This window comes from Heptranchias perlo, chromosome 1 (genome assembly GCF_035084215.1).
Source record: "Heptranchias perlo isolate sHepPer1 chromosome 1, sHepPer1.hap1, whole genome shotgun sequence".
In the NCBI taxonomy this organism is placed as follows: Eukaryota; Metazoa; Chordata; class Chondrichthyes; order Hexanchiformes; family Hexanchidae; genus Heptranchias; species Heptranchias perlo.
In genome coordinates this window covers 186,505,953-186,521,761 of record NC_090325.1, presented here as the reverse complement: position 1 = coordinate 186,521,761, position 15,809 = coordinate 186,505,953, and the positions used below count along the sequence as shown (strand labels likewise).

General features: G+C 42.5%; 1 protein-coding gene across 5 annotated transcripts in view; it reads left to right on the top strand.

Moving 5' to 3' along the window:
- The window catches only part of wrn (WRN RecQ like helicase), a 104,089-nt gene that overhangs the window by 21,787 nt on the left and 66,493 nt on the right, over positions 1-15,809 (top strand). For all 5 annotated transcript variants that reach the window (XR_010964922.1, XR_010964924.1, XM_067994410.1 and 2 more), the window contains exons 8-14: positions 294-405; positions 1,832-2,273; positions 3,445-3,522; positions 7,432-7,576; positions 10,255-10,330; positions 14,127-14,194; positions 15,245-15,353. Coding sequence is in view for 3 of the 5 variants with exons in the window: in XM_067994410.1 (XP_067850511.1) it covers positions 294-405; positions 1,832-2,273; positions 3,445-3,522; positions 7,432-7,576; positions 10,255-10,330; positions 14,127-14,194; positions 15,245-15,353 (1,030 nt within the window). In the remaining 2 variants the exon portion in view is untranslated. The remainder of the gene's footprint in view (positions 1-293; positions 406-1,831; positions 2,274-3,444; positions 3,523-7,431; positions 7,577-10,254; positions 10,331-14,126; positions 14,195-15,244; positions 15,354-15,809) is intronic.

Here is a 15,809-nt window from a genome sequence, read left to right as displayed (position 1 = left end):
CCTCTGAGTGAAGAAATTCCTCCTCATCCCAGTCTTAAATGGCTGACCCCTTAACCTGAGACTATGCCCCCCTAGTTCTAGACTCTCCAGCCAAAGAAAAAACCCTGATTCTTGTTATTTCCTGTTGCTTTGTGGTTCCCACTTCCCCCTCAAAAAAAAACAAGGGTATTAGGTAAAAATGATCACTTAACCTAAAGTGACTAATGTTGACAGGAAAAAAAATGAGCTTGACTTTGCGCTGTACATATGGATGACATACCTGCCAACTGATAATTTTCTACCTTGTGTTTCAGACCAGAAACTGCTCCCTTCCCTTTTTTTAAGGTCTAAACTGACCTCTCTAGCCTGTAAGATGCAGAAATTAGCAGAGATGGTTCCTGATTCCTACATTAGCGGTGTGCAGAGGTTAGTGATGGGAGATAGCATACGATGATCTGCCAATCGTGGTTTTGTTGTCTTTGTATTAATCAAAAAAAATGCCTACTTTAATCAGTCTTTCAAATTGGGCTTGTTAGCGTTTGAGTTTCCTACTATTGTCTTCTCTTTCTACAATGTAATGGCTGTTCCTGCAAGTGAACTTTTGGCCCTACATTCTGGAAGCTATGCCTTTTCTATACTCAACAGTAATATAGTAGATTTCATGTAGTCTTGTACCGGGTTATCCAATCCTCTTCTAAACGGTGAGTATTATCATAACAATCTAAGGTCTATAAACAAAAGTCACTATAAGTTTATTTAGAAACAAATAGCAATTTAAACACAACAAACTGCAAATCCTAAAACTACAATACATATTTAGCATAAGCCTAAAGAGAATATCTGTATTTGGTCAATTATCCTCAGTGAGAATGCTTTCAGATGTGCTTCAAATGTTGCTCTCAGTTTGACTATAGTTTTTTGCACTGCAAATTCCATTTATCTTTTGGAGAAGAGTAATTAAAAATCTCTAGCTTTCAGAAGGACCGTCTCAAAACTGCTGCTTTTAACTTGATAAATGTCAAATGCCAACACTTTCTGGTAGTTCTCAGATGCTTTGTTTCCCATATCAAATTGTGTAGCCTGCCCGATTCACTGTAGGCTCGCACACGAATGGCCTCGTGGACAAGCCATTTGTGAAGGTCAGTGGTCAGAAAATAAAAGTCCCAGCTGCAACTTTTAAACCGTGCATGTACAAGTTTTCACTTATGAAGTTACTTTGGGGAGGCAGGAAAGAATTTCAGAGTTAATTGTATATTTTTTTTGATATTTTACCTCTGGATATTCAACTCCCTCTGGAAATTAGATAACCTGGGCACTGTCCATTAGAGTCCATAGTCCACTGGAAGGAACAGGTTCCATTTTTCCTACATCATAATCCAATCGATATTGTACATGTATGGCTATAGTTGTCTGGTGTGTGGAAGCGATATAGATTACAAACACTTGTTTCTACTGTGACATTTAGCATTAGTGTTTTTTTTTTATTCATTCATGGGATGTGGGCGTCGCTGGCAAGGCCAGCATTTATTGTCCATCCCAAATTGCCCTTGAGAAGGTGGTGGTGAGCCGCCTTCTTGAACTGCGGCAGTCCGTGTGGTGAAGATACTCCCACAGTGCTGTTAGGTCGGGAGTTTCAGGATTTTGACCTGGTGATGATGAAGGAACGGCAATATATTTCTAAGTCAGGATGGTGTGTGACTTGGAGGGGAATGTGCAGGTGGTGGTGTTCCCATGCGCCTGCTGCCCTTGTCCTTCTAGGTGGTAGAGGTCGCGGGTTTGGGAGTGCTGTCTAAGAAGCCTTGACGAATTAGTGTGCCATATACTAACATATTTGTTTTGTTTTTTAAAACAGAGCTGCAGATATCTTGGGTGTCATTTCTGAAAATGTTTCTGCTTTATGGAACCTTTTGCTTGAATCAACACCAGGGACTGGTGCAGAACTAGGAAATGGACTGAAAACTGAATTACATACAGACAACCGAGCTGCAAATGATTATTCAGAAAATGGCTTAGAAGCTATGCAAAAGGCAAGTGGGAGTTGCCGAGTAGACCAAGAAAATAACTTGACTGACTTGCCGTTGGATCCACATAACGGTGGTGTAGCTCATGTGCCACATTCGGAACCGCATGGAATTGACCAAAATGATGGCGATGTTTGTGCAGAATCCAGTCAAGATATGCATGAGGAAAACCTGATGTCTTTGGCCATAACTGAATATGAGCTTCAGATGTTAGAGCGTCAAGCACAAGAAGAAGATGCAGTGGAAAATACGATTTCTTCTTTGCCAATGAAGGTAACATATCATGTTACGATATAATCTGTGAAAACTAATTGCATTGGTACTAGCACAAAAAATTGTCCTGGCAACGACCTGATTTATAATGAAGCAAAAATAGAAAATGTTGGATCAAGCTGGGAGCACATCAGAGTGAGCTGGGAACAGAGTGAGAGTAAGGACTTCTAAAATGAAAATTTGGTGAGTGGGAATTCAGTGGTAAGTAGGGAATAAGCTGTGAGGAAGTAGAACGGAAATTGTGCTTTTTATTGAACTGAAATTTAAGCTTAGAATTTTTAATGTGTAACTGCAAGTCAGTTGGCAGTTAACTGCCAGTCAACTGTAAGTAGGTGACCGGCCAGGTGTTAATTAGATAGTGTGTAGTTGGGGACTCACTGACCAGTTGAAACTGATTTGTGTCTGAAAAGGAGGTAGTTGCAAGAGTTCCAGCTCGAGCCAAGAACACATCACAGCATTCCTGCAAGATGTGGGAGTTTTGAGCATCAGGAGTTGACTTGGACAAACCCATCTGTGGGAATCACCACCAACTCACGTTGCTCAAGCTCAGAACTTGAGAAGGGAGATGGAGATAATTTGACACATCGGGGCGGGAGAGCATTTTATGAAGTGAGAGTTTGAGAGGATAGTCACACCGATGACAGATAGGGAGCAGGCAGTGGAGGAGGAAAGATTGGGTGACTGTCCGAGGGGCAGGAAGGAAAGGTTAGAAAAGGAGAACCCAGAACAACTACGCTCTCAAACAGATTTAAAGCTCTAGCTTGCTGTGGTGAAAATGGCCATTCTGGATAGGGCCATCAAATAAATATCAAAGGCACCAACAGATGGTTCGGGAGGAAGTGATTAGCAAAACAATGAGAAATGCAGTAGTGATAAGGGATTTTACAGTTAGAGGAGCTGCCTTGATCTTTTGCAGTTCAAAATGCCAGTCTTTGTTGGCTCCCTGGTACTAGGAGAAGGGGCATACCGCATAGACTGGAAAGATTTTGCAAAGAGAGGGAGATCATCCAGTCATCATTGTTCGTGTGGAAGCCAATGATTCAGGTGTGTGGCTGGTCCATTTAATCTACTGGTCATTGATGACCCCAACATATTGGGGCAGATGTTGATGGGGGATGAAACATCACTTTGTTTTCATTTCGCAGTAATTGTATGTTTTGTAATTCTGCAGGCTGCTAATGCTGATGAAGAAACAGATTTCTCTTGTGTGATTGAAAGTGATGAGGAGCTGGAGAATGAGATGCTCAAGGTAAGATCGAAAAGTGGAGGTTTGTAGCATGTTACTTTGAAATGTAGAATGAAGCACGGGAACAGTAACAGCAAAATATAACTTGACCAGTCTCCTCAACTCTACATATCCATTGAAGTCTCTTGGTTTGATTTGATTTTGGCAAAAATGGCACAGTAGCTCAGGTACTTAAAACCCTAACCCCCACCTGTCAGCTAAACTTTCTTGTCTCATTTGAATAAGTTCAGTTCTTTCTTCACTGGAGCTCTCATGGGAACACTGAGGAAGTGAAGTGTTTGGTTAAGGAACCTTGACATTGTCCAACTTGCCCCACCTTAATGGCCATTGACAGTAGTTGAAAGTCTGTGGGCCTGACCATCTTCATTTAGTACCTAGTGTTACATTTAGGAAGTTTACCTTGTTATCATTGAAATATGAGGAAACATAATACTGGATCAACTAAGTTATTATAACACAAGAGAAAATCTTCTCAATATTCACACCAAAGTCGCTCTTTAAAACGTCTTGCTTAGCTGTGACTGTCAAATATTAGATCATCAATAAAGATGTAGAGGTTTTTTCAAGCTTTGAAAGGCGATAGATAAGTCATTTGTTTTGCGTCCTGTGCTTTCTGATGTCATTGTGTCAGTTTTGATGCTGCTACTGTGCCAGGTGTTAATTTTGTTGGTTCCAGTCAATTTAAGCAAGAGGTCATCTTTCATCAGTTTTACTTAGTAGTGAAGCCTAACTTTTTCTTAAGGTTCGGATATAGAAGGCTCCATTGCTATTTCCTCATTACTGAAAAGAGCTTACTGTCCAGAAAACACAGAGCACAAGCTGTGCATTTACTTGAGTGTGCCCCTACTGTCCAATCCATTGCAATTTCAAGGAGCAGTACAACTTGTGTACTCTCTGTTCGTACCAGTATATTAAGGGTGCTGCTGTACTGGTATCGGCAGTACCCTTATTGTACATTAGACTCTGAGAAAGCAAAAAACTGAGATGCTGTCTGTCAAGTTTAATAGAAGAATATGTCGATAGGGTTAGAAGTAGAAGGTTGGGAGGAGGCCCGTGTGGAGCATAAACACCGGCATGGACCATTTGGGCTGAATGGCCTGTTTCTGTGCTGTACATTCTATGTAACTATGTAAATGGATTCACAAACCTGACACAACTTTGCTGCATCTTCCAGTTTTGCTGTATTGGTGGTGCCTGTAAAGCCTGTCCTGGCCTGCCTGTTGAACAATGGTAATGGGTAGCTTATATGATCAAAAGTTTTTGACTTGGGAAGCCCAGTAATTGGAGATTTCATTTGAGGGTAGGAAGGTCTTTTCAGTATAGGGATGGAAAGGGTGTTATGGGTAAGAGCATTTTGATTCAGAGCAGAATTCCAAACTGCTCATTTAGAGATACCCACTAGATGGCACCCCAGTAATAGCTATGCAAAGGAACAGAACTGCAATGCAGGAGTAATTTCCCCATGGGTGTTCATGCAGTGGTATTTTAGCTGAACTGGCAGCCAATTTTTCCCATGTAGTGTGTTTTTGGATATGATGAGGGATTCCCACCAGAATGTGGAAACTTGAATTAGCCTGTTTTCACCTGGCCATTGGCACAGATGGCTCCCTGGAAGGCCATGAAAACAACTGCTCAAGGAAGGGTGTAAACTGCAGTCTCCCTACTGAATAGACTATTCCCTTCCACATTTCCCAGCTGAATACAGGCAAAGAAAACAAGTTGCAGTTGAATTAGAATTTTAATGGAGCCACGCAGCTGTACACAGCTCTTTGGTGGTGTGGCGGGGGGGGGGGGGGGAAGCTTAGCTTGTAAAAAGAGCCATAGCAATTTAAAGCACAGAAAGATGCTATTGTGCTCTTCGTGTACATGCTGATACTTTACTAGAACAATCCAAAACTAATACCACTGCTTTCTTTGTATCTCTGTATCTTCCTCTGCTTCAAATATTTATCCATTGTTCCCTTAAGAGATGTAATGGTCTTTGCCTCAATTACTCTCTGGCAAAGCATTCCTTGCTCCATCAATTCTCTGCATTAAGAAATTACTTCTAATCTCTTTCCTCTCTTAGTGACAATTTTAAATGGTTGACTCCCTCCCCCGACCAGAGGACATAATTTTTCTCTCTTCACTCTATCAAAGTCCTTCATAATTTTAAAAACCTGTTAGAATTTTTGGGTTTTGTGTAATATTTTCTTAGTCTCTCCTGTAAGTGAACTTTGCACCTCCTACGATCCGAAGTATACCTTTTCCTGCCCAATATCTAGTTAAGTACTAGCATCACCCAAGGATCATAACATAAAACCCATGCTGCGCATTCTGGCTACTGTGATAATAGCATATTCTGCTACGTGCGTTCTCCTTCCATGGAAGGCAAACTGAAAAGCCCAACATGACTAGGTTGGACCGCAGACCAACAAGCTGGTTTATTTTACATAAAGTATAGATGTGTACAGAATACAATGAAACCTAATATTTCCTGCACTCCTTGTTTCAAATGCCTGAGATTGTACACAATGATCACTCCTTTGTTTACTTATTAGCATTCCAAACACTATGGTAACCAATCTGAATCCATGTCTGCTGTCTTAAAGTTAAGGCAGACAGCTGAATTGAATATTACAGAACTATTATAAGTTAACAAAATTCAGTTCAGATAATACAGGAAAAAAATCTAAAAAATTATATCTCCATGAAATTGTCTCTTGGCTTTCTCTGGTTCATTGGAAATGGTCCCAGTATCTCAAATCTCTCCTCATAACTATAAATTTATCAACCTGGCAAATTTATGTTGATCAATCTCTATGGCTTTAATGCCTCTTCTATAATGGAATGCCCAAAATTGTAACATGTTACTTTTCAGATGTTCTGTTGGCAGCTTGGAACATCAGTGATAACCTAAATAATATAATTGTGATCTCCTGAAGTTGGTGCACCACAGGTCAAATTAAAATGAAAGGAAGGAAGGAAGGTGTCTGCCTAATTAGGGGGACATCAGATCTACAACCATATTCCTGTGCATTGTAGAATTCCATGGGAGGGGATATGAGCAATGGCGGGGTTGCATTCTTGGTTTTACCAACACACTCACTTTTAGTAACACACAGATTAGTGGAACTGTATTGTGATCTTAATAGCTGAAAATACCTTAATCTCAACCTAGCTCACTGACTCAGTGCTACAGTTTGTTTTGTTTATGAAATGATACCATGAACTTATTGCTTCAGTCCCCATTGTGGAAATTGTCAATGCTTCAGGGGAGAGGGTTATTTCTGTCCTTCGGATAAGGCGCTAAACTGAGACCCTATCTGTTCTGGAAGTTCCAGTGACACTTTTTCAAAGAAGAGCAGGAAGTTCTTCTATTGTCCTGCTCGACATTCTTCCTTCAGTCAACATCACACAAGTAGCTGCCTTGTTCATCTGCATAAGGATAGTAACTTGAAAGTAACTTGTTGTATGTGAAGCACTTTGGGATTTTTCTGAAAGAAATGATGATCTTATATAAACGCAGGTATGATTCTTTCCTTATCTAGGGTCTTTCAAAAACAAATTTATTATATGTGAACTTTACGCCCTGGTAGCACACATAATATAAGCATAAAATGATTTTCTATGAGATATTTTGAATGCAAAAATACTTAATGGGGTTGTGGCTTGTCTTGGTTCCAGTTACTCTTGAGACCTGCACTGGGACCTTCAGAATATTCTAACAGATAAGAGTAAATCCCAATAGAAGAAAAATCTGTGAATATTTATTGAAACAAGCTCTCACAAGTAGCATTGAGCTGAATTACGAGTTAATCTGTTACGATAATGGTGCTCCAAGGAAGACTGTCAACCAGGACACCTCATTACATGAAAAAACTTTCATTAACTGTTTCTGTTAATTTTCCCACTGGTCTGCTCACTCTCCAGGCGCTGCAGGATCTGGACAGCAGTTCTGGAGTTGAGACTAAAGAATCTCACAAGTATTTAACTGACAAGACTGATGCATCAGAGGAATTTTGTGGAGTGGAGGATGAGGAAGATGAAAGAATCAAGGAAGAGGAGGACAAGTGGGGTAAATTGGCTTAGTAAGATAGTTGAAACTAAACGTCAAAAGAACTTAGCATAATTGGTAGAGGTATATTTTTGTATTAATAGTATCTAACAGGTATCATTCCTTTGTATTGTCAATTTTCCATGGTACATTTTCCCCCACAACGCTCCCCAATGTTTCCCTCTCTCATTATAGAATGATGTGGAGATGCCGGTGATGGACTGGGGCGGACAAATGTAAGGAATCTTACAACACCAGGTTATAGTCCAACAAATTTATTTTAAAATCACAAGCTTTCGGAGATTATCCCCTTCGTCAGGTGAATGAGTGAAAAGGTTCTCAAATCGCATATCTTATACTAGGCTGGGACAGCATCACACCAATCAAAAGGTGTCGTTGTTATTCAAACAGGCCAGTCACGGAGAACAGCACGTCCTAGTACACTGGATATACATTGTGTCAATTACACAGACAGACAGAAAGAAACACAAATGGCAGAGAGAGAGAGAGAATATTAAAAACATAATTTTTTTCCCTTTTTTGCTGGTGGGGTTATGTGTAGCGTGACATGAACCCAAGATCCCGGTTGAGGCCGTCCTCATGGGTGTGGAACTTGGCTATCAACTTCTGCTCGACGATTTTGCGTTGTCGTGTGTCTCGAAGGCCGCCTTGGAGAACGCTTACCCGAAGATCGGTGGCTGAATGTCCTTGACTGCTAAAGTGTTCCCCGACTGGGAGGGAACCCTCCTGTCTGGCGATTGTTGCGCGGTGTCCGTTCATCCGTTGTCGCAGTGTCTGCATGGTCTCGCCAATGTACCATGCTCCGGGGCATCCTTTCCTGCAACGTATGAGGTAGACAACGTTGGCCGAGTCACAGGAGTATGAACCATGTACCTGGTGGGTGGTGTCCTCTCGTGTGATGGTGGTATCCGTGTCGATGATCTGGCATGTCTTGCAGAGGTTGCCGTGGCAGGGTTGTGTGGTGCCGCTTCATCCTGGATCACAATGTCTTCACCTTCGATAATCAGTTCTTTACCCAAACACACGGAACAGCCATGGGGACCAAATTCGCACCCCAATACGCCAACATTTTCATGCACAAGTTCGAGCACGACTTCTTCACTGCACAGGACCTCCAACCAACGCTATACACCAGATACATCGACGACATTTTCTTCCTATGGACCCATGGCGAAGAATCACTGAAGAGACTACACTATAACATCAACAAGTTCCATCCCACCATCAAACTCACCATGGACTACTCCTCAGAATCGGTTTCTTTCTTGAACACACAAATCTCCATCAAAGACAGGCACCTCAGCACCTCACTCTACCGCAAGCCCACGGACAACCTCACGACGCTCCACTTTTCCAGCTTCCACCCCAACCACGTCAAAGAGGCCATCCCCTATGGACAGGCCCTACGAATACACAGGATCTGCTCAGATGAGGAGGAACGCAATTGACACCTACAGACGCTGAAAGACGCCCTAGTAAGAACGGGATATGACGCTCGACTCGTCGATCGACAGTTCCGACGGGCCACAGTGAAGAACCGCATAGACCTCCTCAGAAAACAAACACGGGACGCAACCAACAGAGTACCCTTCGTCATCCAGTACTTCCCCGGACCGGAGAAACTACACCATGTTCTCCGCAGCCTTCAACATGTCATCGATGACGACGAACACCTCGCTAAGGCCATCCCCATGCCTCCACTACTCGCCTTTAAACAGCCACCCAACCTCAAACAGACCATCGTTCGCAGCAAGTTACCCAGTTTTCAGGAGAACAGCGTCCACGACACCACACAACCCTGCCACGGCAACCTCTGCAAGACATGCCAGATCATCGACACGGATACCACCATCACACGAGAGGACACCACCCACCAGGTACATGGTTCATACTCCTGTGACTCGGCCAACGTTGTCTACCTCATACGTTGCAGGAAAGGATGCCCCGGAGCATGGTACATTGGCAAGACCATGCAGACACTGCGACAACGGATGAACGGACACCGCGCAACAATCGCCAGACAGGAGGGTTCCCTCCCAGTCGGGGAACACTTTAGCAGTCAAGGACATTCAGCCACCGATCTTCGGGTAAGCGTTCTCCAAGGCGGCCTTCGAGACACACGACAACGCAAAATCGTCGAGCAGAAGTTGATAGCTAAGTTCCGCACCCATGAGGACGGCCTCAACCAGGATCTTGGGTTCATGTCACGCTACACATAACCCCACCAGCAAAAAAGGGAAAAAAAATTATGTTTTTAATATTCTCTCTCTCTCTCTGCCATTTGTGTTTCTTTCTGTCTGTCTGTGTAATTGACACAATGTATATCCAGTGTACTAGGACGTGCTGTTCTCCGTGACTGGCCTGTTTGAATAACAACGACACCTTTTGATTGGTGTGATGCTGTCCCAGCCTAGTATAAGATATGCGATTTGAGAACCTTTTCACTCATTCACCTGACGAAGGGGATAATCTCCGAAAGCTTGTGATTTTAAAATAAATTTGTTGGACTATAACCTGGTGTTGTAAGATTCCTTACAATCATAGAATGAGTCCAACTAAGTAATTTCCATTATATGCATGTATGTATAATAAATGTATAATTTGCACTCTTCTGTAATCAAAATATTTCAAGCTGCGTATCTGTTACATACCTGTCCATTTTGTTATTTTTGATCTAGATCCTTCAATACCTGAACCAAATGCAAAACAGATCAAGTGCCTGAAGACTTATTTTGGACATTCTAATTTTAAACCGTAAGTTTTATTTTTACAAAACACTTAGCTCACTTGGCATGAATTAATACTACAATCCACATAAAATCTACACATAATGGTTTTTCAGTTTTCTTGACAAAGTTGATGCTTTTGTTTTTTTAAAAAAAAAATCCCACCAAAATGGCTTGAACTAATTGAAATTAGAAACTTAAACTCCATTTATGGAAAATGAAAGGGGTACCAGCTTCCCCCAATACCAGAGAAAATCATTTTTCTTTGTCAGCCCAAATGATTCTAAAAGAGCAAGTTGTGATTATAAGACAGTGTCAAATGGAAGAACTCAGTATCCTTATAATCACCATCTGAACCCACAGATTAGATTGCAGCCTTGGAATATCTTCCTGCTGTCTGATGTACCTTTCTTGTCATTTTCTCTACCAATAGTCATGAGATGTTAACTATATAATAGAAGTGTTTATAATTTTTTTTTGTTTTACACAAAATCTATGTTATAGTAGAATAATTTTTCAGCTAAGATAAAATAACATTTTAAAAAAGAGCATGTCAACTTAACACTTTACACTTTCCAAGGCTCACCAAACAGAGGCTTCATAATTAGTCTCTGTGACCTGCCTGCTTGAAGTCTGGCATTCTTTTCAGACGGGCAGTCGGTCGAGTGGATTCGAGATCTGCCAGTGTAAACAAGACCAATTTCATAGGCAGCGTAGTCCAAATTATTGTTAGATTTGTGGCTTCATTAATTTTGTTGCTACATCTGCTGTGTTCTCTCATGGTAAACAGGATGGGAGGAGGAGGGTATTCTGCCTGTATGTATTATGCAGTGTCTGATATAGATGGGGTGTAATGTTCATGTTGATACTCAAATTTAAAAAAAAAGTGGCTGTGAAAATTGGGCAGCTCCACTCGGTCTGCCACTGTCGGTTTTAATACTTGGATTAGAACACTAAGACTCCATGAAAACGAGGTACAATAATCCTCTTTTGTTGTAAGGAAAGCGGTATCTGGTTTTAACTTAATTTTAGAATGTTTCAATTTTTTGGGTGCTCTACATGACTTTCTTTACATTGGCAACCTGTTCAGCTGCACATCAAGGCAACAATCTCTGTTCACATTTCCCAGTTGCATTCCTTATCGTAAAATGTTAATTATTGAGTGCGCATTTCTAACCAGCTTTAATATATTTCTGCTGCACATATGGTACTGGCATCATGCCATCTTAGGCATTGAGCTGAACCCAAAAGTGCATTCAAACAGGACAAACCCACCATAGTTTCAAAATTTGCACAAGTTTTGGACCAGCTGGAAGAGCTGGTCTCGTACGAGTATTTTGATAGTATATTTTCTGGTTTCAATGTTGCATTCAGAACAAACGTGCAGTGTACTACCAAATGGCAAAATCAGTTGCTTTGGCTCACTGGCTTAAGGAAAATTCTGGAACTTCAACCCTTGCGCTCGCCAGTTGTGAATCTGCCGAAACGTCTAGTATAGACTAAGCTCTGGTTAATTACTGATAAGTACTTTATACTTTTGCTAAGAATCTTCTGAGTTTGTGCATTAAATGTTGCTGCTTAAACCAGACAGAAGTTGTCTCTGGAATGAGCAAAAGGTGACAAATGGAGATTAGTTTTTTAAAAAAAAATGTTAATACCTAAATTTTTAAATCATATCAACACTGACTAACCAACACAATACTTTTCTTTGGGGTATGCAAGTTTAAAATAAAAGTGACCCTTGTTGACCTTCCAGATGCTCTTTGCTGTCAGGAAAAAATGCACCCTAAAGAAACAAGGTTAGGCCATTGTGAACTGTAGCTGAGTGGAGATAAATGTTTAGTTTATAAGTATAATAATGTTCCTCAGTTCCCCACCATGTAAGGCTGGATTTTAAACCATGGTCTCCCAAAACGACTTCAGAATAATGTATGATACTATTTCTGCTAAATAATTTTTGGCCTTCCGTTCGCCATGATACTTCTGCAGCTGTCGATTTGCTTAACCACTCCCTCATCTTCACCTTTGATGCCCTTGTCCTCAGCAAAAACGTTACTTTTTCCCTATCCTGGTATTTCCCCCTAATATGGCCCCCATCTTTGCTGTCAAGTCCAAGCGGTGCAGACTTGAGTGTATCTGGTTCACAGCTGTTTTAGGCAACCATCATCAGATCTGGATCTGGTGCAATCACTCCTCTGCCAAAACCACCCGGCTTCCTTTCTCCACTACCAACTGCCTCTTTAAACCCTTCTCCCCACCCCATCCTTGCCTCCAACAAAAGTGCAAGGAGCTCTTTGTCACTAAGATTCAGAGTGATACCATTCGTTCAGCTGCCTCTGCTGCTTTTCCCCTTCCCCTTGCTCACCAAGCCAAACCTCTCCCCAGGTTCTCCTCTGCCCTAGCCCAGAACTTGTGTATTTCTCTAGTTTCTCTCCTGTTTCCCCTTTTGCCCCCTCTGAGCTCATTTTGCCCATGAACCTCACCTTCTCCCTTGACCACATTCCCAATAAACTACTGACCGCCTCGCTTCTCTTCTTGACTCCTATGCTAGCTGACATTGTAAATGGTTCCCTCTCAGATACTGTCCTCCTCCATTTTAAATCTGTCATTATCACCCTCCTCCTCAAAAAAAAATCACCGTCGACTCATCTGTTCTTGCAAATTACCATCCCATCTCCGACCACCCCCCTTTTCTCTCGAAAGTCTTTTAACAGAGTCGCATCTCAAATCTGTGCTCATTTTTCCTGCAACTCCTGCTTCCACATGTATGCTTACAATACCTAGCTCTACCTCTCCACCACCTCTTTCAACTTCTCCAATCCTATTGTGTTGTCAGACTGCAGTCTCTGATGAACTGCAGTCTCCTTCAGTTAAACCGTACGAAGATCGAAGCCATTGTTTTCAACCCCTGCCACAAACCCAGTACCCTTGTCATTGATTCCATCCCCCATCTGCCCACTGTCTCAGACTGAACCAAACTGTTCGACCTTGAGCTGAGATTCCATTCCCATATCTGCTCCATCACAAAGGCTGCCTCCTCTTACCTCTAATATCACCCACCTCTGTCTCTACCTCAACTCATCTGCTGCTGAAACCCTCATCCATGCCTCTGTCACTCCAGATTCCCCTATTTCAGTGCTCTCCTGGCTGGCCTCCTGTCTTCCACCATCTGTACATTTCAAATCTTGCAAAACCCTGCTGCTCATATTTTGCTAACCCATCAACCTTGTCCTTGCTGACCTACATTGGCTCCTGGTCCTCAAACAGCTCAGAGTTTAAATTCTCATCCTTGTGTTTAAATCCCTTCATGGCCTTGTCCCTCCCTATGTCTGTAGTCTCTTCCAGCCCTACAACCCTCCCCTCCCCCCCCACCCCCCCCCCCCCCCCCCCCCCCCACACACACACACACAAACTCTCCGTTCCTCTGACATTGGCCTTTTGTGCATCTCCCTCTTTTGTCCGTGTGTGCGCTTTGAGCTGCCTAGGCTCAATGCCCTGAAACTTTCCACCCGCCCCCCCAACCCCGGCCATAAACCTCTCCGCCTCTTCACCTTCCTCTCCTCCTTTTAGGAACCTCCTTTAAAACCCATTGCTTTGACTGAGCTTTTGGTCACCCCTCCTAATATCCTTTGGCTCAACGTCCAATTTGATTTGATTATTGCTCTGTGAAGCATCATGGGACATTTTTATACGTTAAAGATGCTATATAAATGCAAGCTGTTGAATTATTTCAAAAGGTGAAACTGGTTGGTGCATCAACCATGAGGTTCTAAATTACATTTTGCAATGTCAATTGATCTGATTGTTCTGTTCTTGAATTATAGGGTTCAGTGGCAGGTTATCTATTCAGTACTTCAGGAGAGAAGAGATAATCTAGTTGTTATGGCAACTGGTGAGTGTTGGAAGAATATGTGTGCTGCAATACAAAGAACTTTTTTTAATTCTTCGGGATGTGGGCGTCGCTGGCAAGGCCAGTATTTATTGTCCATCTGTAGTTGCCCTTGAGAAGGTCCTGGTGGGCCGCCTCCTTGAAGTGCTGCAATTGTGTGATAAAGGTGCCCCCACAATGCACTTAGGTAGGGAGTTCCAGGATTTTGACCCTGCAACAATGAAGGAACGGTGATATATGATGGTATGCGACTTGGAGGGGAACTTGGAGATGATAGTGTTCCCATGCACCTGCTACCCTTGTCATTCTAGATTGTAAATGTCGCTGGTTTGGGAGGTACTGCCGAAGAAGCTTTGGCGATTTGCTGCAGTGTATCCTGTAGATAGTACACGCTGCAGCCACGGTACGCCGGTGGTGGAGGGAGTGGATGCTTAAGCCAGTGAATGGGATGCTGATCAAGCAGACTGCTTTGTCCTGTATGGTGTTGCAGCTGCACCCATCCAGGCAAGGGGAGAGTATTCCATCACACTCCTTACTTGTGTCTTGTAGTGGTGGAGAGGCTTTGGGGAGTCAGAAGGTGAGCCACTTGCCACTCAATACCCAGCCTCTGCCCTGCTCCATACTGAGTGAATGGAAGAGAGGCAGTATAATTATAGTATGCAAGTTTCAAATCTTTTGATATACAAATAATGCAGTTATATACAGCAGACAGTAACTGCACTTCTCCAATACAGGAATGGTTTGCTGGATAATCTCTTTTGAGCAATACAGTGGCAGAATCCTCCAAAGGTGCCATCTAATGGCTGCCTGAGAGCCATGACAGTTAAGAATAGAATTAGAAGTCCTGACACTCATTGTCCTGACTCACCTATGAATAAAGGGCAATTGGGGATGGCACCAGATGTCTCCTGCTGCTCCTAGAACTGTATCTCAGCATATGTAAACACCTGAAGCAGAAAAGAAATAATGCACCATAATGACTGTGACTGTACAGATCACTTACAACTTTTCTTCTATGGTGGGGTTTGAGAAACCAATTACTTTTTTTTCCAGGTTATGGTAAGAGCTTATGTTACCAGTTCCCAGCTATTTACACAGGAGGTGTTACAGTAGTGATTTCGCCGCTCATCTCTTTGATGGAGGACCAGGTATTACAACTGAAGTAAGTTTATTTAACTTTGTTCCCTCCTTTTTTCTTTATCCTTTCCCCCTCTCCTCTGCTGGAAGACTTCTTGCTGGGGTACAGTTCCATATCAGCCACTTGCCCTCTGGCCAATTCTTCATGACTGAGACCAAACCGTGAATATTAGTAGATTATTTGACTACAAGGGACGTCACAGCCAAGCCTGGTCCTGTCTTCACCCGAAGTCCACATACGTACACTTCTAACAGGGTCACCAATAATGATCAGTAGGAAACCTGCCTAATTTTTCCCCTCACAAATCCAGGTTGCTGACTCCCTTTTGTAGTCCTGTTATTTCTGCCCTGGTTCAGATCAGCCAACAGTACAGAATGGGGGTTGAACAGGGGACCTTCCAACATACAAACTTATGAAAATATGGGACAGGAAAAGACCAGCTGGTCCATCAAGCCTGTCCCCACACTCCTGATGGTTGGA